We start from the raw sequence: 17,801 nt of genomic DNA, 5'->3' as shown, positions 1-17,801 counted from the left end.
CACCCAGTAACCTGGGACAATTACACACCACCCTGGGTGCCTCTGTGAGGCAATACTTCTCCTCTCGCAAGCGCAGCATCTGAGTGTAGAAAAACTTTTAATGAAAGGAGGGAAGTCACCCGACATTAATTAGGGAAAATTCCACAAGCAGGATTCATAAAGATAAACCGTGAGCAGGACACTCACCCCAGAGTGCGTGGGGCAGAGCCTTCTACCTCGTGTTCTTGAGTTCTACAACCAACAGATCCTTTTCTGTGCCCCTCTCTTCTCCCTCACCACACCCCACTCACAGGGGTTGTCCTTGGTCAGTGAGGACCCAGGGTTCAGAGGTGCATCTGTGTGAGTTCCCCTCCCATCTGGGGAAGAAGGCACCTGGCTTGATCTGCCATCTGAGCACTTGTTCTGGCTGGGCACCCTGCCAGCCGCGGTTCCTCTCCCACCGGCAGCCTGTTTGCCGCTTCTGAAGAGGCTGACTGTTCGCTGTTCCTGCCAGCTGACTGTCAGTAATCTTCTCTTGCCACCTCTCTGCTATGACCTCTGCAGGTCAGTCTCTTAGTGATTTTCAGCTTTTAGCAGGCTGGGCAGAAACACTGCCCCACCACCAGTGATTTCAGCTCTCATTTAAACACTTAAAATAACAAAGGCTCCTAATGGAGCCTATTTAGCTCTGTCTTTGAACAGTGGGGAGAAACAGGTTAAACCAGACCAGGGACCCTTAGGGAGAGTCCACATCTCCTGGCTGGGACACTGTCCCCATACTCTTACTTTCTCAGGGCTCTGGCATTCAAGCCCCTGGCTTAACGAGGTCCTTTCAGCTGAGGTGACCCTGTCATTTAGGACAGGTTTAATAGGGTGACCAGATGTCCCAATTTTATAAGGACAGTCCCGATTTTGGGGTCTTTTTCTTATATAGGCTCCTATTATCCCCCACCCCCTGACCCGATTTTTCACATTTGCTGTCTGGTCACCATACAGGTTAAGCACAGTTCTGGTCCCCTTTAATCATGTAATAAAGACAACAACACTGATAACATTTCACTACCTACCCCTGCATTCAGTACTAAATTGATTTGTAACCCAGCACCAGTCAAAGTTGATCACTTTGAACAACAGGGCTCTGTCTGCTGGATATCTTGGCAGAGTAGGTGTGTTCATCTAAATACAGTTTGCTCCTGAAGTCTCTCCCCTTTCCAGCTAGCTGTCAGGGGAGAACTCATTCAGACCCTGCTTACACAGGCTTGCTCCTTTCCAGGGCAACCTGGGGGTCTCTGCTCCCACTGTCCATCACTTTGTTGTTTGTGAAGCATGGCCACTTCACTCCCCACTGTGCTGGGGGAGCCAGTCAGGAATGTGCCTGACCCACCCCGCAAGCTCAGATCAGACCCACAGGTCTCTGCCTGGCTCCCATCCCTTCCAGAGCTCAGCACCTGTGGGGTGTGGCTGGGGTCCGGAGCAGGAACCCCAGAGAAAGCCTTTTCCCCTGGTATTTAGAGGCAGGTCCCATGGACCTTGGGTCTGGTCACTCCATTGGGGATGGGAAAGCAAGCCAGAGCATGGGAAGGGAGCAGGGTCAATTGACTCACACCCCCATGCCTCCACCAGCATGCCCCGCTCCTGCCCAAAGGGATTGTCCAACAGCCCCAGCTTCTGCAGGGAGTCTCAGGGTGGCAGAGCCAGGCTGCCACTGCTGGGAGAAGCCATGTTTATCAGGGCTGAAGCTCCAGCCCCGGGCACTGGCTGCAGCTCGCTGCACTGGGGAGATGCTATGAGAAGTGCTGGGTAAAGAGGGAACATGATCCTCTTGTAGCGAAGGTCCTGTGGGGTGGGGGACTGTGATCCTCGGGATCTGGTGTCTCCAGCCCACAAACAGCTGCTCTCTGGAACCCAGGGACTAGGCGGCAGCTTACGCTCTAGTGACACTGCCCAGTGCTTGCCATGCCCCCAGGGAGATCCCGTTTCACCAGGGACATTAGCCTGGGGCACAAGCTCCAGCTGGAAGGGGGTTGTCCCAGGCGGACATGCAGGGACAGTGAGGCCCAATCCAGGAAATCACAGGGAGGCCAGCTGAGTTGAGCTCTTTATTACACAACCCATGTGCTGGGTGAGATGAGGCCCACGGGCGACTGGGGGTGGGTGTCAGGTGGGGGCCGTATTGGAGGATCCTGTCCTGTCCCCACACAGGCCCTGCGGTCACACTCTCGGCTCTTCCTGGTCTCTCTCTCTGGTCGGCCCTGTGGAAGAAGGGGCAGTCGGTCAGGCCAGGGGCTGGTCATGAGGCTGGGGGCAGGGAGGGAGGTGACAGCAGCAAGGACCTGCAATCCTGGACTGCCCCATGGGCGGGGGCTGGGCACAGAGATCCCGGCAGGCAGGGGGCTGGGCTCACCCCAGCACTCAGCTGTGTTTGTGTCCTCCCTGTTCCCCCCATCCCTCCCGGTGTCAGGTGCAGTCAGCGCAGTTCTGCCTTGCACGGCCTTGAGGCAGGGGCTGGGGGCACGGCTGACGTGGCTGCGCCCGGCCCTTCCTGGGCAGTCGCCGTCCTTGCAGCAGGGCTGAGTGCACGGGGCTGGGTGACCTCGGGAGCCGCCACTGGGCAAACTCCATGGCACAGAGCAGCCCCGGGGAGGAGGCAGGAGACCCAGCCGGCCAGGCCAGCAGCACCCATATCATCCCTGGGCACTCCTCTCCCCATCTCCATGCCAGCCTCCCGCAGCCCTTCACCTCCTCCCCAGAGAGCTGGGAGCTCCATGGGGGAGAGAGGGCAATCTGCACCCCCAGCTTCCGCCCAGACTCCAGGCCTCCGGGGGAGCTGGGTCACTCGGAGCAGGTCTGTGACCAGAGTGACCTTTTCAAAATGCAAAAATGAGACACATGCCAGAACCCCAGACCCCTTGTGGCCAGGCCCCCTGCCCTGCCTATTCCAGCGAGGGAAGGTTGGATAAACACGGCACTAAGGGATGCAAAGGGAGGGCCTGAGGCAGGACAGCTCGCAGGAGCGAACATCTCCGTAGTTATCTGTGAATCCTCTACAAAGAGCTCGTCTCTCACATGCTGGGCTGATGTGAGATCCTGTCTGTGCCCAGCACCTTTGGGGGCCATAACGGTAACAGCGTTTCCAACAGGTGCAGAGTGGTGAGCGGGAGGGCCAAGGGCTCGTCACAGCTACGCCCTCATGCCAGCAAAGAGTCACCTCCCTGGGTAGCCGTTTATTCTGTATAGCAACAGGAGAAGGGGAGCAGTTGCTTCAGAAGCTGAAAGTCCAACGGCCTCAGGAAGCGGCCGCTCAGTTCCTGTTCCAACGCAAAATGTAGCAACAGGATAGCAGCTTAGCAATGTGGCAACTGCCTGATCAGCTCAGAGCTTTATCCCACCCCATCCTAACAAAGCCAGGTTGGTGTGACACTCGCAATCCAGGTGCCAGCTCATGTCAGAGTCCCTGTGTCTCAGTGGAACAGTGACAGACACACAGCTGGAATCAGTCTGGCTCACCTGTGCGTTAGTGTTGTTAAAACAGGGATTAGAATGATAGGAATCTCTTTAGTGTTTCTTCTTTATTGAATGCTGGTGTGTTGCTGCCTGCATTCATCTCACTTACAGCATCTGTATCCCACAGTGTAAGGTAATATTTGAGCGGTTGTACGGTGAGCCTCTGTGACTGTGTAACTCACCAGACAGGAGAAAGGCAAGAATAGTGTGAATGGCTGATCTCCTACAGAAGATGTTATGTCCTGCCCAACAGGAAAGGTCCATTGACACCAGGTGGACTATTGTGGGACATGAAAGAGGACAAACCATGTTCATTGTTTTGCCCTCCCCGCCCCCGTGAAGATGAGTCATCCAAGTGGAGTCCTCCCATCAGCTGAGGCTGAAGCTGAGAACACGAGGAAGGGTGGGGATAAAAGCCCCAAACAGAAGGATCTGATGACCATGATGCAGTTTGGACTCTGGGGCGGCAGGGTTTCTAGGCATAAGCAACAGATCCACAGCTGCTCAGCCAGGGCTAGTCCTGAAGGGCATATGGAGCTTACTCATGATAGAAGCTTCGGCTTCCTTGTGAAAGCTGAGATCGTAACTCATTTGTATTTCTAGGTTGGCTTTCTTTAACCTTGTAAATAACTCTGGTTTCCTTTCCCTAGTTAATAAATCTTTAGATAGTTTATTAGAGGATTGGCTAGAAGCGTTGTCTTTGGTGTGAGGTCTGAGGTGCAGTTGACTTGGGGTAAGTGACGGGCCCTTTGCTATTGGCGGTAAGGGGACTATTGCTGTGATTGATGGTGTAAGGAACCAGCTATCACAAAGCTACGCTCACCTGGGTGGCAAGACAGACCGGCGTACCCAAGGGGCCTGTCCGTGACGCCCTGGCTAGGCTCTTATGGTGCCTGAGGAGTTCACACTGGATAACTGGTTGGTGAACCCCAGGTAGAGAGCTCACAGCCCGGTGGGGTTTGTGCTCCGGTTCCTAGCAGTGCCCCGGGGCTGGTTCTCACGCTCTGGAGGCCCTGCTGCCAGGGGCACAGTTAGGATTCGACTGCCAGAACTGGCCACAGGCCCTTGTATTTAGTCCATTTCCCATCACAAACAGCGCCGCGGACTCTCCTTCAGCGATACGGGAACGGCCCCTAGTGTATTTCCAGCACTGTCCCTCTGACCTGGGCAGCTCACCACCCACCTAAGGCCCCGTCTATGCCAGCAGGCTTCGAGCAGCACCGTTGTCCCAGATCGCTCGTGAAGCTGCTCTGTGCCGAGAGGAGAGCGCTCTTCCCTTGGCACAATTAATCCATTCCCAACTAATGGCAGTAACCGTGTCGGTGGGACAGCATCTCCTGCCCGCTCAGAGCTGTCCACGCTGGCACTTCTGTCCGTGAAACGTACGTCGCTCAGGGGGGTGTTTTTTCACACTTCTGAATAACAGAAATGATACTGGCCAAAGTGGTAGTTTAGACATAGCCTCCCAGCTCCTCCACAGGCCCTGAGACATCCGGCTCTGGTGCCAAATTGTTCCCGGTGCCCTGGCAGTGCCACAGACGACCTCGTCCCATGCCTTGGTGACTGAGCCGTAGGAGTCGGTGCGACTGTAGGCTGAACATGGGCCGGGCCCCACAAGGGCTTGCGGGTCACATTAGCTACAGAGCACGGAGAGACAGCTGCTCAGCCTCCCCATTGAAATCTAACTGGGACCCAGTCTCCAGCTGGGGTGGGAGATGGGGCTAAAAGAGGACTTGGTCACTAGGGCATATCTGAACCCTGAAAAAACATTTCTTAATGGTCACTTCATTTACATATTAGTTGAAGAACCTTTAGTGCCGGATTTTCAGGAACTACGGTTAGGCAGACAAAATGTACGTGCAAAGCCCTCATTTGCTAACAGTTATGGCCCGTGGATGCAGACTCTCAGTCTACGCGTGCCTACGACAGCTCTTGGCCGTTTGCATGCCGCGCTCCTTGCAGGCACAGCCAGGGGCGTCGGCCTGTGAATACTTACGACACGGATTTGTATGCGGAACATTTTATGAACTGATTTCCATGATCGTCTCCCCTGCCCTGGCCTCCCACAGCAGGGCTAGGATCCAGCCCCAGAACCAGCAACCTCTTTCGCTTCAGTCCCGTTTCCCACCCTGCACTCCCGGTGACCAGTCCGGCCGGCAGCTGCGTTAATTCTCAGCCTGTCCCAGCTTGCTGAGCTGCCCAGCCCAGGCCGGCGGGTTCACGCGCTCGGGCCCCTTACCGAGTGTCCTGCAGGCCTGCTGGCACGCCCGGAGAGTTTTGAAGTTGTTCCCGTTGCCCCGGCAGCCGCCATAAAAGAATCTCTGGCACATCCCGTAGGCCGGGTTGTAGAAGAAGCGAAGGAACCGTTGTGCGCAAGGGCCCCTCTCAGGCGGGAGTCGGCAAACGTCACCTGGAGAGAGGAGAGGGGTTATAAGGAGGGCAGAGATCTGCAAGGGAGCTCAGGCTAGTGAACCCAGACTGGTGGGGAAGTGGGGATGTCTCTGGCCCACAGGATGCCTGGCCAGTGCTGTGGGGCTGGGGGCTCCTCAGGCCCCTCTATCTTTGCTGCTGGTACCTGTTCCAGGGGCCAGGCAGCCGAGGCTACAGCCAGTAAAGCAGCATTTCTTCCTGTTGGGACAGTCCCTGTCATCTCTGCACTTATTCTTCTCACACGGCGCGAACGTCTGCAGCACTGTCCTCTTGGGGCAGGTGCCAGGTTTGGCTGGAAAAGGGAAACAACAACAGCTCATGTCTCTATGGGGAACAAACCCCAAACGCACAGGCCTGCACCACGGACTGGAGCCAGGCCCCAGATCTGACCTCTGGCCAAGGCTTTTCCTTGCCGTCCTGGTCTGCGCCTCTCCAGGACTGGTCCCTGCGGCTTCCCCCCAGACCCTCCCACCCCACGCTCAGCCGCATGCCCCCGGGCCTTAGACCCCCTTCAGTCAGTCTCCTGCCTGTCCCAGCTCTGTCCCTTGCCCCACGTCCATTCTCAGACCCGGCCCCACTTGTGTAGCAGTTTGAATTACTCAGAATGTCCGGGGGGCTCATCTAATAGGCAGGACCAAGTACCCCGCCTTTGGTCCCCCACTCCCAGGTGCGAAGTTACCTGGCACAGCCCACATGCAGTGCACATGGCATCCCTGGCTGCAGCACTTCCGGCCCAGTCCACACTCCCTGTCGTTATTGCATTCCACAAGGCAGATGGTCATAATGCTGGGGTCGAACTGCGGGCAGTACCCTGGGTTTACTGGGGAAAAGAACAGCGAGAGAGCAGGGTCAGCGTTGTCTGGACTCGTTCCAATGGGAAGGCTGCTATGTAACCACATAGTGCTCCTGCAGCCGCGAGCAGGCTGATCCCCCACCCGCCCAGGTCGCTGGCCTTGCACACACCGCCCGCTTCAGAGTGTCCGCTAAGGTCTCTGTCTGCAGGGCTGCAGGGGGGCCTGCAAACGTAGGACTGGGAGGGATCCGAGAGGTCTTCTAGCCCAGTCCCCTGCACGGAGGCAGGACTCCGTATTATCTGACCACCCCTGACAGGGGTTTGTCCAACCTGCTCTTCAAAACCTCCAGTGACGGAGATTCCAGCCTCCTGGGCAATTTATTCCAGTGCTTTACCACCCTGCCAGGACGGTTTCCCTAATGTCTAATCTAGTGTCTTGAGTCACTGAAGGCAACTATTGCAGAGCCCCGGGGCCATCCAGATGAGGGTCTCCTGCCTTCTGGGTCAAACGCAGGGTGAGAATGGGCAGTTGCTGCTGGACTGGGCAGGAAGCAGCAGACACGGTCCATTTATTGCCGTAGCGTCTGAGCACCACCGTTGTAATCAGGATAATCCGAGATGCCACCTCCCCATCAGGATCCTCGTACTCTGTGTCACTCCCGCACACCAGGGAGGCCCTGCTGGGCCCCAATTCTGACCATCCCTTGGCTGGGTGGGGGCCAGGCCCATGCCCGTTGGGGTGGGGTTGGGCCCTGGAAGCAGGATTCATGGGGCTATCATGGCTGCAGGTGTCCAGACTTTCTCAGGGGGCCGTGGCCACCTTGTTAATATTAAAATAGGGAGCCCAAAGGGGTGGGCGTGGCCATGGGGTCACCAGGCCTTGGCTCTCGGCTCCCAGCACCGATGGAGTGGGGTGGAGAAGGAGAGCCCCTCACCTCCTACGGGGAGTCTGCACTCCCTCCCGCAGCCGGTGCTGCAGCAGCGCTCGGATCCGGGACAGTCAGCGTCAGTGGAGCAGAACATAAGGCAGTTCACAGCCCAGTGAATGGGAGCGGGGCACTCGCCCTTTTTCACTGGAAACAAATGGGAAGAGAACCGGGGTTACAGAGCGTGGGGCAGACACATCAGCCAGGCCAGGGAAAGAGAAGCATCCTGAGGCAAGGGGGTCATATCCAGGCAACGGACTCTCCCTCCCTTTACCCCCTCCCCCAGGGACGGAGGAATCTAACTGCTCACCCCCCAGGGGTGACCTCCTCCGCTCCCCAAAGACAGCCGGAAAACTTGCAATTTCAGGGCTCATTTTCAACTGCATGTCACTAGAGACACAGGCCTCAAGGAGGAGGCTGGTGGGGAGGGATCCAATGGGCATGCTTTGAGATGGGCACGGGAATTAAAGTTGAACCCCAGCCTGAGCCAGTCCCACCTGGGGGGGCCACACGGCAAACCCCCACCACAGCAGGGCCCTTACATGACTGAAACGAGTGTAAAGTCAGAGCAATCAAGACAAGGGAAACAAAGCAACAGAGAGAAGGCCCCTCTCTCAGGGTGAATCCTCTTTGCTGTGCTCTCTACCCTGTTCCCCAGCATCAACTTGTCTCGATATTTGCCTAGTTTTACAACAGGCTACATAAACAGCACTAGCAAAGTCAAAACAAACTAAAATTTCATCGGGACACTGCCTTGTTCATACTGCTCTACACACGATTCACTGAAATGTACGTACAATAGTCATATTCCAGTCGCTTTATTTTAGAACGATATGGTACAATGAGAAAGCCAGCCATTGTTCAGTACTAGTGCGCTGGGACCCTCTGGGATTTCTATGTCTGACTTTGCAAGCAAGTCGTTTTTAAGTGAGATGAAACTTGGGTACGCAAGACAAATCAGCCTTGCATGCATTTCACACGCTTCAGCACGCATGATGGCGTGTCTGATGCTCCACCCCAGACTGAGCACAACTTGACATTCCTTATTCCCTGGTTCCAAACACTTCAGGCATCAGCTCAGGGGCAGAAACAACAAGTGACTTAGGGAGCCAGTCACACAACAAGAAAATGAAGAGTGCCATTTAAAGGAGACAGTTCACAGCCACCCCAGTGTCTCACCCCATGTCCCGTTAGGGTGTGATGACCCCCGTCTGACCACTGAGAGTGAAGGGGGTTGGGGGCAGGCTGTAGGGCTGGGGGCAGGCAGAGGGAAGCCAGGCTGACTGGGGCTTCAGGGGCAGGGAGCCCTTGTCACAGAGTGTGGGGGAGTCCAGGCCCTGCACCCCTCTTCCTGGGATTCACTGAGACTCTCAGCCAGCCAGTAAAACAGAAGGTTTATTGGACAACAGGAACACAGTCCAAAACAGAGCTTGTGGGTACAACCAGGACCCCTCAGTCAAGTCCTTCTGGGGGAGCAGGGAGCTTAGACCCCAGCCCTGGGGTTCCCTGCGTTCCTCCACCCAGCCCCAAACTGAAACTAAATCCCCCCAGCAGGTTCCCTTCTGCAGCCTCTGTTCACATTCCTGGGCAGAGGTGTTACCTCCCCCTCCCGCTCCTGGCTCAGGTTACAGGCTCTCAGGTCTCCCAGTGAAACTCCCCTGCCACATTCCCAGGTCAACACTCCCAGCTCCCTGCTGCATCACATCGGCACACCTCTCCCCGCTTCGAGACTGAACTGAGTGGGGTCACTCTGACCAGTGACCTGGGGAAGTTCGGGGCCCCCTCTCCGGGACAGCACATCCGCTATCAGGTTGGCACTTCCCTTCACATGGACCACGTCCATGTCGTAATCCTGCAGGAGCAGGCTCCACCTCAGGAGTTTGGCGTTGGCTCCTTTCATCTGGTGCAGCCAGGTCAGGGGAGAGTGGTTGGTGTACACGGTGAAGTGTTGCCTGAAGAGATAGGGCTCTAGTTTCTTGAGGGCCCACACCATGGCCAGGCACTCCTTCTCGATGGCCGCGTAGTGTCGCTCCCAGGGTAGCAACTTCTTGCTCAGGTACACGATGGGGTGTCTCTCCCCCTTTTCATCCTCCTGCATTAACACCGCCCCCAGTCCCGTGTCGGAGGCGTCGGTGAACACCATAAAGGGCTTGTCAAAGTCTGGGTTTGCCAGAACTGGGCCACTGACCAGAGCCTCCTTCAGCGCCCGGAAAGCCTCCTGGCACTGCTCAGTCCAGACCACCTTGTCTGGCTTCCCCTTCTTGCATAGCCCAGTGATGGGGGCGGCTATGGCGCTAAAGTGGGGCACAAATCTTCGGTAGTATCCTGCCATCCCAATAAAGGCTTGGACCTGCTTTTTGGTGTGGGGAGCGGGCCAGTCTCTAATCACCTCCACCTTGGCTGGTTTTGGCTTTAGGCAGCCGCTCGATGACCCAGGTAAGATACTTTGCCATCCACACCTTGCACTTCTCCACTTTTACAGTCAGCCCAGCCCCCTGGAGTCGGTCCAGCACTTGTCTAACCTGGGACACATGGTCCTCCCAGGTCTGGCTAAAGACACAGATGTCATCAATATACGCCATAGCAAAACTCTCCATCCCCCTCAGGAGCTGGTCCACCAGGCGTTGGAAGGTGGCCGGCGCTCCCTTGAGGCCGAAAGGCAGGGTCAGGAACTCATAGAGCCCCAGAGGGGTGATAAAGGCCGATTTCAGCCGGGCATCTGCATCCAGCGGCACTTGCCAGTAGCCCTTTGTAAGGTCCATGGTGGTAAGGTACCGAGCTCCTCCCAGCTTGTCTAGGAGCTCGTCAGGCCTGGGCATGGGGTAGGCATCAGATACAGTGATGGCATTGAGCTTCCAATAGTCCACACAGAACCGGACCGACCAGTCCTTTTTGGGGACCAGCACCACCAGCGAGGCCCAAGGGCTAGCCAATGGCTGGATCACCCCCAAAGCCAGCATGTCCCAGACCTCTCTTTCCAGGTCCTGAGCAGTTTTCCCTGTGACTCGGAAGGGGGAGCATCTTATCGGCGGGTGCGACCCTGTCTGCACCCGGTGGACAGTCCGATTAGTGCGTCCAGGCCGGCTGGAAAACAGCTGTCGGTACGGATGCAGCACCCCCCTGATCTCGGCTTGCTGGGCAGGGGTTAGCTGATCCGAGAGGGGAATTGTTTCCAGTGGGGAACCAGCTCTGGTCCCAGGGAATAGATCAACTAAAGGGTCATCTCCCTGCTCCTCCCAATGTCCACACACGGCCAACACCACATTCCCCCTGGCATAATATGGCTTCATCATATTCACATGGTACACCCGGCGGTGGTGCGCCCGGTTCGACAGCTCCACCACATAATTTACCTCATTGAGCTGCTTGACAACCTTGAAAGGGCCCTCCCAGGTGGCCTATAGTTTGTTCTTTCTCACGGGGATGAGAACCATCACCGGATCCCCGGTGGCGTAGGTACGGGCCCATGCCATGCGGTCATACCAGACCTTCTGCTTCTTCTGGGCTCTGGCCAGATTCTCCCTGGTCAGGCCCATGAATTCAGCTAGTCTCTCTCGGAAGATCAGGACATACTCCACCGCTGACTCTCCATCGGGAGTGGCCTTCCCTTCCCACTCATCTCTCATCAGGTCCAGCGGGCCTCACCCTCCTTCCATATAACAGTTCGAAAGGCGAAAATCCGGTAGACTCCTGGGGCACCTCCCTGTACGCGAACAGCAGGTGAGGTAAGTACTTGTCCCAATCCTGCGGGTGCTGGTTCATAAAGGTTTTCAGCATCATCTTTAGCGTCCCATTGAACCTCTCCACCATCCCATTGGACTGGGGGTGATAAGCTGAGGCCCAGTTGTGCCGGACCCCACATTTCTCCCACAAGCACCGGAGCAGGGCCGACATGAAGTTGGAGCCTTGGTCTGTCAAGACTTCCTTGGGGAACCCCACTCGGCTGAAAATGGTCAGGAGCGCGTCGGCCACGGTGTCGGCTTCAATGGAAGCTAAGGGCACCTGCCTCAGGGTAGCGGGTGGCAAAATCTACCACCCCCAGAATGTATTTCTTTCCCGACCGGGTCGTCTTGCTGAGAGGTCCCACGATGTCCATGGCCACCTTCTGGAAAGGCTCCTCTATGATGGGCAAAGGTCTCAAAGCCGCTTTTCCCTTGTCCCGAGCCTTCCCCACCCTCTGACAGGGGTCACAGGATCGGCAATACTGCCGGACAGTGGTAAAGACTCCAGGCCAGTAAAAGTTCTGTAGCAACCTCTGCCGGGTGCGCCGGATTCCCTGGTGCCCTGCGAGGGGGATGTCATGGGCCAGGTACAGTAGCTTGCGGCGATACTTCTGGGGGACCACCAGCTGCCTCCGGAGCCCCCATGACTCCATTTCCCTTGTGGGAGCCCTTTCTCGGTACAGGAACCCCTTCTCCCACAGGAACCTCTCCTGGCAACCTCTCCTCATGGTCCGTCCCACACTGAGGTCGGCCAGGTCCCTGAGCTTCCGCAAGGAGGGATCTTTCCTCAACTCGGCCTGGAAGTGAGCGGCTGGGGAAGGGATGGGGACCGGTTCCCTCTCACTGGCCGGGTCTGAGGCCACAGCCTCTCTGAGCCGTGCCCCTCGGCGCTCCCTCCCCACCAGGGTAGGGTCCTGCGCCTCCGGTGTGGCACCCTCCCCAAGGTCAGGGTGCAGTGCCCCTCGCCGGCTCTGGCTACGGGTCACAACCAGGGCGGTCTGGGGCTTGCTTGGCCAGTCCTCTAGGTCTCCCCCCATCAAAACCTCAGTGGGCAAATGGTGGTGCACCCCCACATCCTTGGGGTCCTCCTTGGCCCCCCATTTCAGGTGTACCCTTGCCACAGGCACCTTGAATGGGGTCCCGCCCACCCCCGTCAGGGTCAGGTAGGTGTTGGGCACCACCCGATCTGGGGCCACCACCTCGGGCCAGGCCAGGGTCACCTCCACGCCCATATCCCAGTATCCATTGACCTTCCTCCCATCCACCTCCAGGGGAACAAGGCACTCTCTCCGGAGGGACAGCCCCGCGCCCACCCTGTAAACCGAGCACCCTGAGTCCCAAGCATCCAGCCCTCTGGCGGAGCTGGCCTGGGGTACTCTTCCCTCCTGCGCAGGTGGTAAACTGGTAGCCCCCCTTTCCTGGGTCATCTGCCCCTTGTCCAGCTGGGTCCCTACCCAGTTAACCCTGGGTAGGTTGGGTCTGCTCAGTCTGTCCCTGAGCCTGGGGCACTGGGTCCATACGTGGCCTCTCTGGCCACAGTGATAGCAGCTCAGGTCACGTTGGTCCCCTTGAGCAGGTCGGAGGGGCCCAACACCAGGCGTTCCCCTTGGGAGGGAGTTCTCCACATTTCCCCGCTGGGACGTCCCATGGTGACTGGGACGTCCCCTCTGCATCGGAGGGGGCCTGTTCTTTCGGGACTCCTCCCTGCTACCCCCTGCCCGACTGTTCACAAACTCGTCGGCCAGCTGCCCTGCGTGCTGGGGGTTCTCGAGCTTTTTGTCCACCAACCACAGCCTCAGGTCGGAAGGGCACTGTTCATACAGTTGCTCCAGTACGATTAGGTCAAGCAGGTCCTCTTTAGCTCGGGCCCCAGCTGTCCACTTGCGGGCATACCCCTGCATCCGGTTGACCAGTTGTAGGTAGGTGACCTCAGGCGTTTTACGCTGACTCCGGAACCTTCTCCGGTACATCTCGGGGATCAGCCCAAACTCACGGAGCAGGGCCTGTTTGAACAGTTCATAGTCCCCTGCCTCCGCCCCTGTCATTCGGCTGTACACCTCCACGGCTTTGGGGTCCAGTAAGGGGGTGAGAAACTGGAGCCTGTCTGCAGGGTCAACTCTGTGCAGCTCGCAGGCATTCTCAAAGGCCGTCAGGAAGCTATCTATGTCCTCCCCCTCCTTCCGCTGGGCCAGGAAGCACTTATCAAAGCTCCTTGCAGTCTTGGGTCCCCCCACACTCACCGCAGCCGGGGCCCCACTGCTCCTCAGCCTGGCCAGCTCCAGTTCATGCTGTCTTTGTTTCTCCTTCTCCTGACGCTCCCTCTCCTTCTCCTCCTGCTCATGCTGACGTTGTTTCTCCTTCTCCTCCTGCTCATGTTGACGTTGTTTTTCATGATCCTCCAGCTCCCTCATTTTCATCTCCCTCTCCCATTCCAGCTGCATCCGCTCTAGGGATGGGGAGCTCCGCCGGGAGGATCCCCTGCTGGCTGCTGGGGTCAGGGTGCCCTCAGTATTCGCTGGGCTTCCCCCAAGCCCTCCCCCAGGCATAGGTAGAAAGGGTCTCGGGATGTCCTCGGCAGCAGTATGACCCCTCCCAGCCCGGTCAGGCCCCAGGGCCCACGCTTCGTCCGCCGGGCAGCTTCCCTCAGGGACAGGGATCGGGTCATCCAAGTGATCCCTCTCCTCCAACTGGGCAATCAGCTGATCCTTGGTGGACCTCCCAATGCGCAGCCCCCTCTGCCTGCACAGCTCCACCAGGTCGCTCTTCAGGCTTTTAGCGTACATCCCACGGTTTCCAGGAAAAACCCCTCGTGTGCCAGTCCTTCTTGAGGTCACCACCTTGAGGTCAGACTCCTCCGCCCCTGGGACCGCTCGCTGCAATCCCCTGGGGGACCCTGTTACTGCAAAAGTCCTTCTCTCTGGTCACACACTCCCAGGGGTTAACCGCCCCCTGAAACCGTCTCTCTCTGAATCTTCAGCACGCCTGGTCCCCATCAATCCCCCTTCGTTTTACTGTTCCCCAGTCACTTACTGCAGGAAGCGCCGCCCACGGGGTGCAGTCGATCCCACCGCTACCACCAATTGTCACGGAGTGTGTGGGAGTCCGGGCCCTGCACCCCTCTTCCTGGGATCCACTGAGACTCTCAGCCAGGCAGTAAAACAGAAGGTTTATTGGACAATAGGAACACAGTCTAAAACAGAGCTTGTGGGTACAACCAGGACCCCTCAGTCAAGTCCTTCTGGGGGAGCAGGGAGCTTAGACCCCCGCCCTGGGGTTCCCTGCGTTCCTCCACCCAGCACCAAAGTGACAACTAAACCCACCCAGCAGGCTCCCTGCTGCAGCCTGTCTTCACATTCCCCGGCAGAGGTGTTACCTCCCCATCCCCCTCCTGGCTCAGGTTACAGGCTCTCAGGTCTCCCATTGAAACTCCCCTGCCACATTCCCAGGTCAACACTCCCCCCTCCCTGCTGCATCACAGCCCTCACCTTGACGGAGCTGCCCAGAGGCAGACGGTGGATCAGCCCAGAGGGTGAGGAGCCCCAGGAGGAGGAGGCCTGATTTCATGGTGCTGCTATGCCAGGATACCCAGCGCCAAGCTGCACCAGCTTATATACGATCATGCCAGCCTGGTACTGCGGCCACAGGAGGGGACATTACACAAGAGAGCTGCCTCCGGTTTCTGCCACTCCCAAAGGGAATAGGGAAGCAGCAGGGAACTGCGAGAGTTGGGAAAGTCCCTGGTGTGAGGATGGTGGAAATATAATAACAGGATGCAGAGGTGAGCTCATGTTTCCAGGGGACTCCATGCCCTGGCTGGGGCATCGGGACAAACAGCTGAGCCAAGAGGCCACTGATCACTGGGCTTCCCTGGAGTGAACCTCTCGTGAAGCCTGCCCAGTGCCGGCCCCTGGAGCTGTGCGGAATGGGACGCTCTCACCTCATGGCAACGAGCTGGTTGCCCCAGAGCCAGATATGCCATTCTCCTAACACACACCCATCTTCATTCCCCCTGCTGCTTCCCATGAGGAGTGGCTGGGCCCACGCCTGCCAGGCTGTAATTACTAAAGCTGGGTCCACTGGCCTGGCAGCTCCCCATGGCGCAGAAAGCAGGACTCATGCACCCTCCCCTCCCCAGAGCTGGCTGCAGGCTCAGCTCCAGAACCTAACCCTGCCCCTATGTCACGGAGTCCACGGGCGATGCTCTGGAACTGCTCCCCATGAAGCCAGTCAGGACCCTGGGGAAGTCTCCTCTCTGGGAGCAGCCTGTCTTCAGGACACACAGCTCACCCGGCTTCCCCCTTCCTGGGTCTGACCTCGGAGCATTCAGCCTCCTCTGCCCCTCCGTGCGCTTCCCACAGCGAGTCCGCCGAGGCGGGGCTCCTAGGGAAGCCAGAGGGTCCTGCACCCCAACTCCGCAGTCAGACAGGACTCTCAGCCAGCCAGTAAAACAGAGGTTTATTAGACGACAGGAACATGGTCTAACACAGAGCTTGTAGGTATAAAGAACAGGACCCCTCAGCTGGGTCCATTCTGGGGGGCAGTGAGCCAGACAACCATGTCTGTACTTCACTCCATGTCCCAGCCAGCCCCAAATTGAAACTCCCTCCAACCCCTGCTCCTCTGGACTTTGTCCCTTTCCCGGGCCAGGAGGTCACTGGATTCCTTTGTTCTCCAACCCTTCAGCTCTCACCTCGCAGGGGGGAAGGGCCAGGCCATCAGGTGCCAGGAAACAGGGTGTCGGCCATTCTCTGTGTCCAGACCCCTGCCCACACCTGCCCTCTAGGGCTCTGCAGTGATTATACACCCTTACCCCACCCCCTAGAGACTTAAGAACTGCATAGGGGAAACTTTTTTCAGAGTAACAGCCGTGTTAGTCTGTATTCGCAAAAAGAACAGGAGGACTTGTGGCACCTTAGACACTAACCAATTTATTTGAGCATGAGCTTTCGTGAGCTACAGCTCACTTCATCGGATGCATGCCGAAACTGAGGCACCCCCACAATATTCGGAGGAAACATTAAGAACAGTCCCACTTCGTCACACCCTGGCACTCTGCTCCCATGGGCTAGGGGCTAAGGGAGGGGTCGGTACGTTCTTCTCGCTCTCCCACTGGGTCTCTGACGCTCCTTCAGGGGGACAGGGATCAGGCACTCCCCAAAGGCCTGGGCTATCCATGTCTGTGTCGTGTGCTGTGGATCACGCCCCGTCCATCTCACTAGTCGCCCCCCGCAGCAGGTTCCCTCAGCTGATGTCTAACGATGGGGACTGAATGTCTCTGTGCCCCTGACCCTCGTCTCTGGGACGTGACCAGAGGAGGGTGCGTGGGGAGGTTTTGGGGCTCCCACCACCACCTCCCCATTAGGCTGTGATGACCCCAGAGAAGCAGTACTCACATGTCCCCTTTAGGGTTGTTGACCCCGTATGAGTGGCTCATGCACGTTCCCCTGAGGGTGTGATGACCCTGGTAGGAGCAAACCCTCTGGCCCTGACAACAGCCCTCCCGGCAGCACAGCATCACCCAGCGGTGGTCCTGGTGGTCCTGGCAGGAGGACGTGGGCTGGGGGACCGTGTGAATGTCCGTCATGCCATTGCTTTCCCAGAGCAGCACATTTGTGCTTTCCAGGTATTTTTATGAGCTGCAGGGACATCACGGGGCAGGGGAGATTTATTACAACGGGGTCATAGGAGCCACAAACAGTGGAGCAATCTGCTCAACATCTTAAATGTCTGTGCACAAATACAAGGAGTGTGTGGAATAAACAGGCTGAATTGGAAGGATTAGCACATAAGCAAAATTATTACTCAGTAGGCATAATTGCAACTTGGGAGGCTAAATCTCATGGCTGGAATATTGGTACAGAGGGATGTGGTAATCCAGGAGGACAGGTAGGGGAAAAGGGGCGAGGTGTTGTATGATACCTCAAGGATATATACAGCTGTTCTGCGTTCCAGCAGGCTGTGAGAGGCAGACGAGCTGAAAGTCTCTGGCTTTAACTAGCAGGGCGAACTGCAGCCTGTGTGTGTTCTCTCCCTCTCTGTAGGGGAGTAGCCCGGGGAGTAGCCCAGCCCAGGTGTGTTTGGTGGAGACAAACACTCTGTCCCTGACAAACAGCCCGAGGTTGTCGGGCGTCACAGCATCAGCCAGCAGGCAGGACGCAGGGAGTGTGTAACAGTCACTCACCCTGGCACTTTCCCAAGGCAGCACATTAGCCCTTCACTGGGATTTTTGAGAGACATGGGAGACATCACTGGGCAGAGGTGATTTATCAGCTCCCCAAGTGGAGTGTATGGGATCCTGGGCAACCCCTGGCTCTCCTTTAACATGCCAATGGGACTGGGACCCAATGCTCCCAGGAGCCCCTGCAGCCAAGGGCGCTATTTCAGATGTGGGGGGAGGGCAGCTTTAACCCTGATTCCAGGGGCTACTTAATCACCTGTAAACTCAAC

The 17,801-nt window shown here is 57.4% G+C and overlaps 1 protein-coding gene across 3 annotated transcripts; it reads right to left on the bottom strand.

Annotated features, from left to right (window-relative positions):
* Positions 1-2,094: 2,094 nt before the first annotated feature.
* On the bottom strand, positions 2,095-16,809 carry LOC140897317 (uncharacterized). Of its 3 annotated transcripts, none has more exons than XM_073309792.1 (6): positions 16,748-16,809; positions 7,642-7,779; positions 6,593-6,733; positions 6,059-6,205; positions 5,723-5,893; positions 2,095-2,231 (listed from the first exon to the last, which is right to left on the bottom strand). In XM_073309792.1, the coding sequence occupies exons 2-6, from the start codon at positions 7,727-7,729 to the stop codon at positions 2,191-2,193; spliced, it is 588 nt and encodes a 195-aa protein (XP_073165893.1). In that variant the 5' UTR covers positions 7,730-7,779; positions 16,748-16,809; the 3' UTR covers positions 2,095-2,190. The 3 variants fall into 3 exon arrangements, with proteins under 3 accessions (XP_073165893.1, XP_073165891.1, XP_073165890.1); XM_073309790.1 differs by lacking the exon at positions 16,748-16,809 and adding an exon at positions 14,840-15,003; XM_073309789.1 differs by lacking the exons at positions 2,095-2,231; positions 16,748-16,809 and adding an exon at positions 14,840-15,004 and having other exon boundaries at positions 5,538-5,893.
* Positions 16,810-17,801: the final 992 nt, after the last annotated feature.

The sequence above is a fragment of the Lepidochelys kempii genome, chromosome 13 (assembly GCF_965140285.1).
Source record: "Lepidochelys kempii isolate rLepKem1 chromosome 13, rLepKem1.hap1, whole genome shotgun sequence".
Taxonomy (NCBI): Eukaryota; Metazoa; Chordata; order Testudines; family Cheloniidae; genus Lepidochelys; species Lepidochelys kempii.
Note: the sequence above shows the minus strand (reverse complement) of the source record. Positions and strands in the feature narration are given on the sequence as shown.

Bases quoted from the DNA above. Each gene is read 5' to 3' on its own strand.
- LOC140897317 (XM_073309789.1), bottom strand. From the start codon at position 14,918: ATGAAATCAGGCCTCCTCCTCCTGGGGCTCCTCACCCTCTGGGCTGAT. The intron at 6,206-6,592 runs GTAACTTCGCAC...TCCCTTTTCCAG, and splicing joins CTGCATGTGGGCTGTGCCAG to CCAAACCTGGCACCTGCCCC. The intron at 5,894-6,058 runs GTACCAGCAGCA...TCCTCTCTCCAG, and splicing joins CTGCCTGGCCCCTGGAACAG to GTGACGTTTGCCGACTCCCG.